Below are 14,317 nucleotides of genomic sequence, written 5' to 3' on the forward strand. Positions count from 1 at the left end.
CAGCCTGGGGTACATTTCATCCGGGCCTGGGGATTTATCCATTTTTAGGCCAGCTAAAACCGCCAATACCTCCTCCCTCTCGATGTTAATATGTTCGAGCATATCACAGTCCCCCCGCCCTATTTCTATGTCTACATCGTCCTTCTCCATAGTGAAAACAGATGCAAAAAATTCATTTAGAACCCCTCCTACATCTTCCGGCTCCACACACAGATTGCCACTTTTGTCCCTAATGGGCCCTATTTTTTCCCTAGTTATCCTTTTACCCTTAATATACTTATAAAACATCTTCGGATTTTCCTTTATTTTGCTCGCCAGTGTTATTTCATGGCCCCTCCTTGATCTCCTAATTTCTTTTTTAAGTATCCCCCTGCACTTTTTGTACTCCTCTAGGGCTTCCTCCGTCTTTAGCCTTTTGTATCTACCAAAAGCCCTCCTTTTTTTCCTAATCCATTCCCGTATATCCCCTGACATCCACGGTTCCCTGTGGTTTTTGGAACCACTCTTGACCTTTATGGGAACATGTTGCCCTTGTATGATCTCAATCTCCCTTCTGAAAGCCTCCCATTGCTCCGATGCGGATTTTCCTACAAGTAGCTGATCCCAGTCCATTTTGGCCAGATCCTGCCTTATCCTATTAAAATCGGCCTTCCCCCAATTTAGAACCTTTATTTCCGGCCCATCCCTGTCCTTTTCCATGACCACCTTAAATCTTACCATATTATGGTCACTATCACCAAAGTGCTCACCTACTAGCACTTTTTCCACTTGGCCGGCCACATTCCCTAGAATTAGGTCCAGTACCGCCCCCTCTCTTGTAGGACTTTCTACATGCTGGCTCAAAAAGCTCTCCTGGATGCACTTTAAGAATTCTACACCCTCTGAGCCTTTCACACTTTGACTATCCCAGTTAATATTGGGGAAGTTGAAATCCCCCATTATTATTACCCTATTATTTGCACATTTCTCTGAGATTTGCCTACATATCTGTTCCTCTATCTCCCCCTGACTGTTTGGAGGCCTATAGTACACTCCCAGCAAAGTGCTTGCCCCCTTTTTGTTTTTAAGCTCCACCCATATGGCCTCATTAGAGGACCCTGCTAATATATCATCCCTCCTTAGTGCAGTAATTGACTCCTTAATTAATATTGCGACACCCCCTCCTCTTATACCTCCCCCTCTGTCTCGCCTGAAGATTCTGTACCCCGGAATATTGAGCTGCCAGTCTTGCCCCTCCCTCAACCATGTCTCCGTGATAGCAACAATATCATACTCCCATGTGTTTATCAACACCCCAGCTGGCAGATACCTAACATACAATGAAATGTATTGATATGCAAATAGATTTTAAATCGTTTTCTAACAATCGTTGTCTGTTTCTTGTTCAGTTATTGCTGGTAAACAGTAAACTGTTCGAAACAGCCTTCTTATCTCTCCCAGCCATTGCATTGGTCAAAGAATTCCACATTTTGTTTCTTGACATATACATAAATATTTCATGACATTTATCAAACATGTATGTTTAATTTAAAAACTATACACATCGATGCAGATATTTAAAAACAAAGATTAAATATGATTCAAAAAGAGGCATGTGACACTAATAAAAAGGCCAGTACTGAAATAATCCAAGCGGGGAACATTGCAGAAAGGAGCAAATCACCGCTCTGATTCCGCTGGGTTTTTATTTGTTTTCTTTTTCTTCATTTGCTTTTCTACTTTGACAACAATCATTCAATCCTGTATTGAAAGGACGGACAGCTTTGAATCGGGAACAAGGATGCTGTCGGCCGGAGTAGTTCAGATTGTTAATTCAGTAAGAGGGCTGTGAATATATTGCAATATAGCTGTAACCGGCTCCTAAACTCCCGTAATATCTTTGTAAGTTTCTATTACATTGAAGCTCAATCGAATACAATTACATTGAACAAAAAGTGTTTGCAATATAAAATACTTAGATATAATCATGAAAAGTCCGAAGGTTAAGAAGAGGCAATATAAATACAGATTTAAGAGTAGCTGTGGGAACCTTTATAGCGGGTAGGAGAGGACAAGGGGATGTCTTCTTCTGTTTTAATCGCGAAGCTAAAGATTTGGGGAATCAAAAATATTCGTATCATCCTGTCACAAGGTTTCCGTCAAATGTAATTCAGTAATGATACCGATGTATTGAGCATTCTAACCTGCAGCTACTATAAATCCAGAATGGATTCCTGGAATATATCTCCAAACTCCCCCCATTTACAAGCCCCGGGGAAGGTGAGAAATCAAAGCAGTGAATGAGTGAGTGAGATGTCGAGTCTGTTAACAGGCCGAGAGACGCTTCAATGCGGCTGATTCACCGGCGAAATGAACCCGCTAGAAATTCCAGCTCTTACTTTATCAAGTGACTGTATTTCTATCGTGGCCGCCGTGTAACTCTCTGTGCACATTTCCAAACCATTCGTCCTTTTAGTGAAATGGACGGGGTTTTATAAAACAAATATGATTCTCTTAAAAGTGCATCGAAGTGGTTTACTATTCTCCCAACGAAATAAAGATAACCCAAGTCGACATTTATATTTTAATACGCTTAGTTCTACAAGTTCAACAGAAACGATGTCATTTCAATAGATTTTTTGTTTGAATTTAGTGATTTGTGATAAGAGGCGAGAAAATGGCTCGATTAACACCAAGTCCCGCTTTCATAATCTGCAGAGAATACACAGCAGGTCCATCAGCATCTGTAAATGGAAATAAGTTAGCGTTTCAGGTGTAGCTACCAGTTCTGATGTACGCCTGACACCTTAACCAATCTTTTCTCTTTATAGATGGTGGATTATTATTTTAGTTATTTTCTGTAGCATTCAATGACGTTATAACTTGAGTAAGACAACATAACAAAGTATGCTGCACTATAGACAGCAGTAAAATGAAGCAGTAATACAGCAAAAAGAACGCTAACATTTCATATAACTTACAATCCTCACATCTGGAGGAAACGCGAGGACTTTTCTGGCATACATTTTATAAAGACCCCTTTAAATGTTGTCCACAACTTGTTAACATGTGTTAAGGAAATTACAATATCATTGTTTATATGGAACCTGTTTCAACAAATAAAAGCTTAACCTCATCAAAATATAAAATGCAAAACAATTCTTCTAATGCATTTATCTAAAGTCAATATATTTTTTAAACAAGGAAAGGTATTACACATGTGAAATGCCCTGGGAGAGTCAGTGGTATAGGGATTAATTAAATGGAACCCAAGTTTAATACTACCGTGGTTATCATTTTCTTCTATAACTCAATTAATTTATAAGTTAAAATACATAGTCCACACAAATAATAGGACGATCCCTTTACACCTCCATCCCCCACCCGGATGGCCTGAGGGTGCTCCGCTTCTTCCTTGAACAGAGGCCCGACCAGTCCCCATCCACCACCACCCTCCTCCGCTTGGCTGAACTTGTTCTCACATTGAACAACTTCTCCCTTAACTCCACTCATTTCCTCCAAATCAAAGGTGTTGCCATGGGTACCCGCATGGGTCCTAGCTATGCCTGCCTTTTCGTGGGCTATGTGGAACAATCTTTGTTCCAGTCCTACTCGGATCCCCTCCCTCACCTCTTTTTCCGATACATTGATGACTGTATCTGTGCCGTTTCCTGCTCTCGCCCCGAACTTGACAATTTCATTCACTTTGCCTCCAATTCCCACCCTTCCCTCACCTTCACATGGTCCATCTCTGACTCTTCCCTTCCCTTCCTCAACTTCTCCATCTCCATCTCTGGGGATAGGTTATCGACCAATATTCACTACAAGCCCACTGACTCCCACAGCTACCTGGACTACACTTCCTCCCACCCCGCTTCCTGTAAGGACTCTATTCCATTCTCCCAGTTTCTCCGTCTCCGCCGTATCTGCTCCGACGATGCCACCTTCCATACCAGTGCTTCAGACATGTCTTCCTTTTTTCGCAACTGGGGATTCCCCTCTACCGTGGTTGACACTGCCCTCGAACGTGTCAGTTCTATCTCCCGCACTTCTGCCCTCACCCCTGCCCCTCCCTCCCGGAACCACGATAGGGTTCCCCTTGTCCTCACCTTTCACCCCACCAGCCTCCACATTCAACAGATCATCCTCCGGCATTTCCGCTACCTCCAAAGTGATCCCACCACCAAACGTATCTTCCCCTCCCCTTTCAGCATTCTGTAGGGACCGCTCCCTCCGAGGCACCCTAGTCCACTCCTCTATCACCCCAAACAGCCCTTCCCCTTCGCCTGGCACCTTCCCGTGCAAGCGGAGGAGATGTAACACCTGCCCCTATACCTCTCCCCTTCCCACTGTCCAGGGCCCCAAACACCCCTTCCAGGTGAAACAGCGATTTACTTGTACTTCTCGCAATCTAATATACTGTATTCATTGCTCACGATGCGGTCTCCTCTACATTGGGGAGACCAAACGCAGATTGGGTGACCGCTTTGCGGAACACCTCCATTCAGTCCGTAAGGGTGACCCCGAGCTTCCAGTCGCCTGTCATTTTAATTCACCACTCCATTCCCACTCTGACCTCTTGTATTGTTCCACGGAAGCTCAACGTAAACTCGAGGAACAGCACCTCATCTTCCGATTAGGCACTCTGCAGCCTTCTGGACTCAATATCGAGTTCAACAATTTCAGATCATAACCTCGGCCCCTATTACATTTTTTCTTGTAATTTTTCCACTCCTTTCCCCCCCCCCTTTCCTTTTGTTTCTCTCTCACACCTGGCAGCTATCTCTTGCCCTGCCAGTACACTTTACACCTAATCTCAGCCTATTACCATCTCGTTTAGCTTCTAATACCTTTTATTGTCTCTTTTACTACTTTTGTTTCTTTCACTTCTTTTGTCCGATCGCAGCCCTCCTTTCGATCTATTTTCTTTTCTTTCCAGTTTTGAAGAAGGGTTCGACCCGAAACGCCAACTCAAATTTCTCTCCACGGATGTTGCCTGACCTGCTGAGTTTTTCCAGCATTTTCTGTTGTTATTTTGACAATTTCAAGTATCCAGTTCACCTACATTATCTGTGGATTATGTTCTGTGCAAGTTAAGTGCACTTTTATATATATTTAAAATATTGTTCAAGTAATTGCAGAATTCAGTTATTTGGCTACACTGCTTTTGTTTTACTGTAAGATACAAACCATTTATATTTTCAACTTATTTGAGTGTGTTCATCAATTTGATTATATTCCTTCCATTTTTTCCTTAGATCATAATCATTTGCCTGTTGCTTGATAGGTCCAATTTTTGTGTATAGAAGATAGCTGGTAATTATAAAAGAAGCAAATCAAATCTCTTTGTTGTACCAGTCTCAGTTACATTGAAAATATATTAAATAGCAATAATAATGTTCAGGATAAATTTTGAAATGACACAAACTGATTTGGTGTTCAATATATGGAAGACAAGCACAGAGAGAGGTGTATATACAAGTTCCAAACCAAAGAACAATCCCATAAATATCTATCCTTCTAACCAGAAGCTATTTTAATTATAGACACAAAAGTATTTGGTGTTGCATCACAGTGAGGTGACTGTAGAGGTGAAGAGGCCATGAGTGCACGTATAGGTCGCAAACAGTAGGTGTGTGACATCATAAGTACAACTGCACAATGGCAACTGATATTGAAGGTGCAGAATTACAGGAAATAGCCTGTATACGTGTCTTATGTTACAAGGATATAATTTTCCGAAAATACAAGAGGAAATAAAGAATTTTAAATATATTCTTGGAGAATAACATAAATTTGGAGGAAATTACGGTTGACTATTCAGTCTCAAATATGTTTTGATTCAGTCACAAGTGAATATAAAAGTCTGATATCAATGAGGAAGCCCCATATGTATCTACCATTCCTGTGTCTGGGTGTTGTTATACCACACTTTTGCATTGATGTGAGGTGGTTTTGGATGTACAGCGATGTGAAAGTGATAGCTATCACTTAAGAGTCGGGTCAGAGATCTGACTGTTGTGACTTGATGCAGCTCTGCATAGCACAATGCATGGTATAATAGTGGCCTGAAAGTTGGATGTACTGCAGAGACAGAAAGGGCATTGGCAATGAAGACAAAAAAGCATAAGACATCATAGGTTGAATAGCACCACAACCAACATTAGAAGGAATTGCTTTCAGTCAAACATAAAAACATGCTATATTTGGGAATATGATTATCAGAAAATACTTGAAAAATGTCTCATACACATATATAAGAGAGCAGTTCGAGAATTATCTGTTAAGAAAGTACCTGAAAAGGACAAGCACCATCCATTTCACAAATTGATTTTTATTAATTTAAACACACAATTCATGAGAAAGGTCTGTACATATATTTTGCAGACACAACACGCTTTTTTTTTTACAGTGAGGCCTGGGTGATCTGTTGGTTTCCAGTCATTCTGATTGCAAAAAGCAAAATCATAATCCACAGATTTTTATTCTAGATCTTTATTTGCAAATATTCAGTTACCAAATAGCTAAAATAGTTCACTGTGGTCTTGATCTAGCAGCAGTACCCATTTAATAAATCCCCTCATGAAGAGATAGATTTTTTGTATTAATAAACCATTTCTTGAAATTGCTGTGATAGATAGCTGTGTGGTACTTTATAAAGAAATAAGCCTTTTAAGTACATGAGTTGTAAACCAACAGAACTGAGTCCCTCTACAGTGACCACATGGAGGGGAGAGAGGGAAAGCATCAGGGACTATGGTTAGAATTGCATTCACAGTAAACAGGCCAAGCTTGTAGTCTTTTGCTTTAAGAAGTGCCAAAGCTTTAGAAGATCCAAGACCTAACAAAAATCTCAGTCAACAGCTAAGTATGTTAATAATATTAACATTTTGCATGAAAAATGGACAGTACCGAAATAAATCAGACCTAATTACACAAGAAAAATTCTATAATGTTCTAACATTTCTTGCTCCAAAAAAATCTAAACATTACTTTCCTAATGTATTTTCATTCAAAAGAATGTAGACACTACAAGGGCGTAAGTTTACAGTAAAGTAATTCTCATTCTAGTTGGTAATAAAAGAAAACAGCTTTCATAATAAAAAATATATACTATATCATCCATATTATTTGTGTATGAAGAGAGAAAGGAATTATTTTCTACTTTATTCAAGTAGAGCAGTTTATGTATTTGTTTGAAGAAAGATGGATGAAATTAATTTGGGGAAATGGGAAAGCTAGAGAAAAAGGAGATAAATCTTGACACTTGACATCCATGCTTTTGGTCTTGACAAAATTATCACAAAAATTCCATTATCTACATATTTACCCAACAAAAAGTTGCACTTTAACACACCAACACTTTGATAAGGCACAGCACTGTTTTATGTGTGCACAATGCCTTGCTACACTTATACTTCACAAACAAGGCATTGTTACCTTTCAATTGCATTTACCGTAACAATATGTAAAAGAATTGCCTGATTACAAATTTACACAAATGACATTTTTCTGTACATGATTGTCTTACCAAAGTAAATAGTCACCTTAAATTATAAGAAAACCATTTTTCTGTAAACTACTTTGTGACATCACAGAATCAATTGTGCTTGTTGTGTCAAATGGCAAAATCTAATTTAAGTAACTTCATAAATGATGTTAACACACAACAATCAGTTCATAAATAATAACAGAGTACCCTGGATATCAGTGATCATGGAAGCAAACCTTCTCCACAAGTAAAATATGTCTCTAGTATTTGTCCAACTCAGTTTTCAGTGTAAATATTACATTACTTATGGCAAAAATGTTTTTTCACAGAAGCCTTAATCTTATGACTGTCAATGCTTAAAGCACTAGCTATAGCATTTGTTCTGAGGACAATATGAATTGCCTGGTTAGTCAGCAGGGTAAGAGTTAAGCATCTTCTCAGATCCATTTTCTTCACAGACATGAACTCTTGTAGCAATATAGAAACAACAGGGCTATTGAACATTGTGATAGCTTTTCACTGTACGCAGCTAATTCAGTCTTTAGGGCCATCAGCTGCTTTGCCAGAGATTAATTCACCTCCATTTAAAGATAGGTCAAGGGTTAAGACAAATTGCAGCTGTATGTCAACACTTGGGACACATCACACAGTTTGGAGTCAGAAGCTGCCACAAGACACAGAAGTACTGTAGTCCATGAATAGTGAGGGTGGAAATCCTACATTTCAAAGTGCCGATATACTGCTACAAGTACTCCAATTCCAGGGCATGATGTAGGGCCATAAGGTCAGAGTGGCTTGAGATCCTCCAGAATGGCATGGTGTGCTGCAAACAACACAAACAGGAAATCTGAGAAAACCACATAGCCTTTGCTCTGGCCAAACAATTAATTGTTTGACATGCTAACTCTAAACAAGTCAAAGCTTCAAAGTCATAAATTGTGTCACATAAATCATTGTTTAGTGTTTTTAAAAATCCAAACTATGTTTTCACCAAAAGTGCTTTTGGTTTTCTATTTTTAAATGAGATTAAAATATTAAAGAAAACTGCTGAAGACAGCTGAAAAAGCATGCAACAAGCAGACATGATACACATCCTTCAGTTTTAATATGTTTGAATATGAATTCATGATTTCTATATTGCATTATATCTCCAGCAAGGAGAATTAAATTGATGTATATGATACAATTGACATGTGAATTAACACAAGATTCTTTTTAACTGGGAAAAGCAGCAAGTTATTGATTGATATCCCATTTTTATTCCTGAATGTGGTTAAAAAGACTACGTTGCAATGATAGAAATTTACTGCAGGAAGAGCCTGCCTCATTAAAGCAAAGATGTGTGTGCCAATAGGTTACTACTTGCCACTACTCAGGCAACAGAATGATGACAATCAGGTTCTGTTCACTATAAAAACAAATACATTCATTGTAGAAATACGACTCTCAGGTGAATTAGAAGGAGACCTTGTCAAGAAATGACTTGAAATCTTTTCCTCGGATCATTACCAAGCCTTATCAAAGGTAAATATTCTCAGAAAGAATGCATTCCGATCCCTAATGCTTATGCTGACCGAAGTAATGGCCTTTCCTTTGTTGTGTAAATCTCCTTTACTGTAGAGGCTGATGACTTTATTCATTAGCTATCAACTCAGAGTAACGCATCAAGGCAAATATTTAAAAATACCCTCATTAGACTTTAATAGCGGTACTTTCTACAAAATACTTTGGGGGAAAAATTGAGTCACGCCCCCTTTGGGGCGCTAACTTAACCTGGGCGAGCACCCCGTACAAATTACCGCCCCCGCTGCCAAAATTGAGTGGTAGCGCCAAAAGAGGGAAGCGGGGCGCTACTGGAAGCGCTCCGCCTCCCTCTTGGGACACTGCGAGGGAATATCGCGGCACTATGTGTCGCAGTATTGCAGGCCTTCCTCCCCTTCTTAAAGGGGAGGGACCTTGCACAGCGCGACCCGGGGTCCAGTTGGCAGTTGGGCCACCGGGGATCGGAGTGCCGGCAAAAGAGCCCGGCACACAAGAGAAGTGCCGGGCTCATGGAGCACAGCCGGCACTCCGCGGCGGGGGGGGGGGCGGGGGTGGATCAGGAAGCCGGGGACAGCAGCGTAGGCAGGTGCTGGCAGGCGGCCAGCAACAAAAATGGCCGCTCGGCATCTCGCCTTTAAATAGCACCGCCCCGGCCGCAGGTGGGCCCAACTGCGGACATAGCATCCGGCGGTAAGTCAGGGGGCGCTACTGAAGGTCGCGGTTGAGGCGCAAGCGGGGCACTGCGCACGGTGATGACGTCATCGCCGGCAGCGCGGCGCTAACTGTTATCGCCGCCGCTAACCTCACGCTGAATTTCGCAGGAGGCATTGACAGCGACACGCCCGGGCGCTAGTTGCTTTGCGCCCCATTAGCGTCCTCTTAAGGTGCTAATGGGAGGCGCAACGCAACTGAATTTTCCCCCCTTATTGCTTTAGGACTGTTATTTTGTTAAGATTTGTTTCACCTTTTCTAAAGGAGGTGATTTCACCTTGGAGTAAGTCTTGGTCAGTGAGATACTTTGCAAGTTAATATGCTCCTCAGGGGTTTCTTTGTGGATCGGATATTATCTTGCCAGATTATATTTCTGCTATCTACTGATTCATGTATCACTTTTGCTTTCCTCATTCTAGACTAGATCTAAGTTAAAAGACTCACATTTGGGTAGTCGTTATTTTCTAGATTTTACTTTAAAGCATATCTACATTACTATGGTAGCCAGGCACTGTAAACAACAGAATTATGGATGAGGTCAGTGGCACAAAATGTTAAAGGATAATTTCTGCCTGGCAAGATATGGAACTTTCATCGCTAATCTTCATTGTTTCATCACTTGGGCTCCCATAGAAAAGGCTTGCTTGAGCATGCTATTCATTTCTAATGCTGCCTGAGAACTACCTTTTTGAAAGGTTAGAAATAATAAATACTGCCTTATTCTTGCACCTAGTAATTTTGAAGCTTTCTCACTCTTCATTACCATTAACTGCAGTTTGAATTAAGAAAAGCTACCTGTCAGGTCAGGTCCCTGCCTGCTCCTTAATTAACATTCTAAGTGATGTGGTTATTGTGAGAGAATTTGGTTTACATCAAAGCCTCTAAAAGTGGAATTTTCCATTATTTTTACTGGGCACATATACATCAATCTCTTAATTTCAATAGCAAAGAAATGTGTACTCTGATACTTAAATACTTTAAGAGTATTCATACCACAAAATTATTTACAGAAAAGCCAGCTGACAGCTGAATACCTTTCTCCTTTTTATTACATGCCATACATACAAATCTCCTAATTTCAACAACAAAGATGGATATGTACTTTGAATTCTTCAATCATTCACAATTAAGTATGCTGAAAATACGTTAGCCTATTGCATATGCTAAAATAATGCACTCCATGTTTGAACCCCTCCAATCAGGTTTCCGCCATTGCCACAGCACTGAAACGTCCCTTATCAAGTCACAAATGACATCCTATGTGACTGTGACTGTGGTAAACTACCCCATCATCCTTCTCGACCTGTCTACAGCCTTTCACATGATTGACCACACCATCCTCCTCCGTTGTCCAGCTGGGTGGGACTGCCCTTGCCTGGTTCCATTCCTGTCTATCCAGTTGTAGCCAGAGAATCACCGGCAATGGCTTCTCATCCCACTCTCACACTGTTACCTCTGGTGTCCCCCAAGGATCCATCCTTGGGCCCCTCCTATTTCTCATCTACATGCTGCCCCTCGACGACATCATCTGAAAACTCAACGTCAGGTTCCGCATGTATGCTGACGATATCCAACTCTACCCCACCATCACCTCTCTCGACCCCTCCACTGCCTCTAATTTGTCACGCTGCTTGTTTGCATCCAGTATTGGATGAGCAGAAATTCCCTCCAATTAAATGTTGGGAAAGTATTAAAAAATTTATTGTTGAAGTTTTAGTGCAAACTTGCTGATACCTAAATCATTATTTTCTAATGTTAGTTTATCTTTCTCTTGCTCTTTATTATTTCTTTCACACCAATTTTCTCTCCGCCTCTCATCTCCTGAACACATTAACTCCTTGCCAGGTATGGTTCCACTGGTGTTGCTTATCTCCCTCCAGTACCTCACCTAAGGGCTCTTTATTTATGGTCAGTCTAGACAGTAGGCCTGAGACCGGAAGGAGCGGACCTGGAGGGAGCACAGCGAGAGCAGAGCAGTCAAAAGGACCAGTTCAGAATGGCAGCAACCTGAAACCGGAAGCAGCGGACCTGAAGGGAGCACAGCGAGAGCGGAGCAGATAAAAGGAGTGGCTGCAACTCAACAGAGGCAGTTTTTGAAAAAGTGACATCAGAGTAAAAAAAAGTAACATCGGCACAAGGAAAGGAGCTGATTGGTGAGTAGCTGATGAGTGTATTTTATTTTAAGTTTATAAGTTTATTTCTGCTAAGTTAATAGCCTATTAAATAGAGGGAAAGAGCTGATTGGTGAGTCACTGGGGAATGTTTTTTGTTAAGTTTTAAGTTTATTTCGGCTGGGTTTGTTTTTTGTCTATTAACTAGAGGTAGGGCAGGGCAGCTCAGTCCCATGGAAATATAGAAACATAGAAGATAGGAGCAGGAGTAGGCCTTTCGGCCCTTCGAGCCTGCTCCGCCATTCAATGAGATCATGGCTGATCATCCAAATTCAGTACCCTGTCCCTGCCTTCTCCCCATATCCCTTGATCCCTTTAGCCTCAAGAAATATATCCAATTCTTTCTTGAATATATTTAATGAACTGGCCTCCACTGCCCTCTGTGGCAGAGAATTCCACAGGTTCACCACTCTCTGGGTGAAGAAATTCCTCCTCATTTCAGTCCTAAATGGCTTACCCCTTATCCTTAGACTATGACCCCTGGTTCTGGACTCCCCGGCCATCAGAAACATCCTTCCTGCATCTAGTCTGTCCAGACCTGACAGAATTTTATAGGTTTCAATGAGATCCCCTCTCAATCTTCTAAACTCCAGTGAGTATAATCCCAATCGACACAATCTCTCCTCATACGTCATTCCTGCCATCCCAGGTATCAGCCTGGTGAATCTTCACTGCACTCCCTCCATGGCAAGAACATCCTTCCTCAGGTAAGGTGACCAAAACTGCACACAATAGTCAAGGTGCGGTCTCACCAAGGCCCTGTACAACTGTAGCAAGACATCCTTGTTCCTGTACTCGAACCCTCTTGCTACGAAGGCCAACATACCATTGGCCTTCTTAACAGCCTGCTGCACCTGCATGCTTACCTTCAGCGACTGGTGCACAATAACACCCAGGTCTCTTTGCACTTCCCCTTCTCCCAATCTATTGCCATTCAAATAATAATCTGCCTTCCTGTTTTTGCCACCAAAGTGGATAACCTCAGATTTATCCACATTATAGTGCATTTGCCATGTTTCTGCCCAATCACCCAACCTGTCCAAATTGTACTGGAGTTTCACGACATCCTCCTCACAGCTTACCCTCCCACCCAGCTTTGTGTCGTCTGCAAATTTGGAGATATTACATCCAATTCCCTCATCCAGATGATTAATATATATTGTGAACAGCTGGGGTCCTAGGACCAACCCTTGCGGTACCCCACTAGTCACTGCCTGCCACTCGGAAAATGACCCGTTTATTCCAACTCTTTGCTTTCTGTCCGCCAACCAGTTCTCTATCCAAGTCAATACCTTGCCCCCAATCCCATGTGCCTTAATTTTGCACGCTAATCTCTTATGTGGGACCTTATCGAAAGCCTTCTGAAAGTCCAAATACACCACATCCACTGGTTCTCCTTTATCTATTTTACCAGTTACATCCTCAAAAAATTCCAGTAGATTAGTCAAGCATGATTTACCTTTTGTAAATCCATGTTGACTTTGTCCAATCCTGTCACTGCTTTCCAAGTGCTCTGCTATTACATCTTTTATAATAGACTCTAGCATTTTCCCCGCTTTTTCTCTACCACCTTTTTTGAATAGTGGGGTAACATTAGCTACCCTCCAATCCATGGGTACTGTTCCAGAGTCTATCGAGTTCTGGAAGATGACCAGCAATGCATCTACTATCTCTAGGGCCACCTCCTTAAGTACCCTGGGATGTAGACCATCAGGCCCTGGGGATTTATCGGCCTTCAGTCCCATCAATTTTCCTAACACCATTTCCCTACAAATACTGATTTCTTTCAGTTCCTCCCTTTCATCAGACCCTATGTTCCCCAGCATCTCTGGGAGGTTATTTGTGTCCTCCTTTGTGAAGACAGAACCAAAGTATGTATTTAGTTGGTCTGCCATTTCCTTGTTTCCCATTATAAATTCCCCTGATTCTGACTGTAAGGGACCTACGCTTGACTTCACCAATCTTTTTCTCTTCACATATCTATAAAAGCTTTTACAGTCAGTTTTTATGTTCCCTGCAAGCTTACTCTCGTATTCTATTTTCCCTTTCTTAATTAACCCCTTTGTCCTCCTTTGTTGACTCCTAAACTGCTCCCAATCCTCAGGATTATTGCTTTTTCTAGCCAATTTATATGTCCTCTCCTGGGATCTTATGCTATCCCTAATTTCCCTTGTTAGCCACGGTTGAGTCACCTTTTTTGTTTTATTTTTATGCCAAACTGGGATGAACAAATTCTGTAGCTCATCCATTCGGTCTTTGAATGTTTGCCATTGCCTATCCATTGTCAACCCTTTGAGTGACATTTCCCAATCAATCCTACCCAACTCACTCCTCAGACCATCGTAGTTTCCTTTATTTAAATTGAGGACCCTTGTCTCTGAGTCAACTACTTCATTCTCCACCTTAATGAAGAATTCGATCA

The 14,317-nt window shown here is 41.3% G+C and overlaps 1 protein-coding gene across 2 annotated transcripts in view; it reads right to left on the minus strand.

Moving 5' to 3' along the window:
* Positions 1-6,298: 6,298 nt before the first annotated feature.
* The window catches only part of eya1 (EYA transcriptional coactivator and phosphatase 1), a 296,767-nt gene continuing 288,748 nt past the window's right edge, over positions 6,299-14,317 (minus strand). For both annotated transcript variants that reach the window (XM_085993147.1, XM_085993148.1), the window contains one exon: positions 6,299-8,294. In XM_085993147.1, the coding sequence (XP_085849273.1) occupies positions 8,214-8,294 (81 nt within the window). In that variant the 3' untranslated portion in view covers positions 6,299-8,213. The remainder of the gene's footprint in view (positions 8,295-14,317) is intronic.

The sequence above is a fragment of the Somniosus microcephalus genome, chromosome 7 (assembly GCF_052327205.1).
Source record: "Somniosus microcephalus isolate GS21.2 chromosome 7, FLI_Smic_1.0, whole genome shotgun sequence".
Classification (NCBI taxonomy): Eukaryota; Metazoa; Chordata; class Chondrichthyes; order Squaliformes; family Somniosidae; genus Somniosus; species Somniosus microcephalus.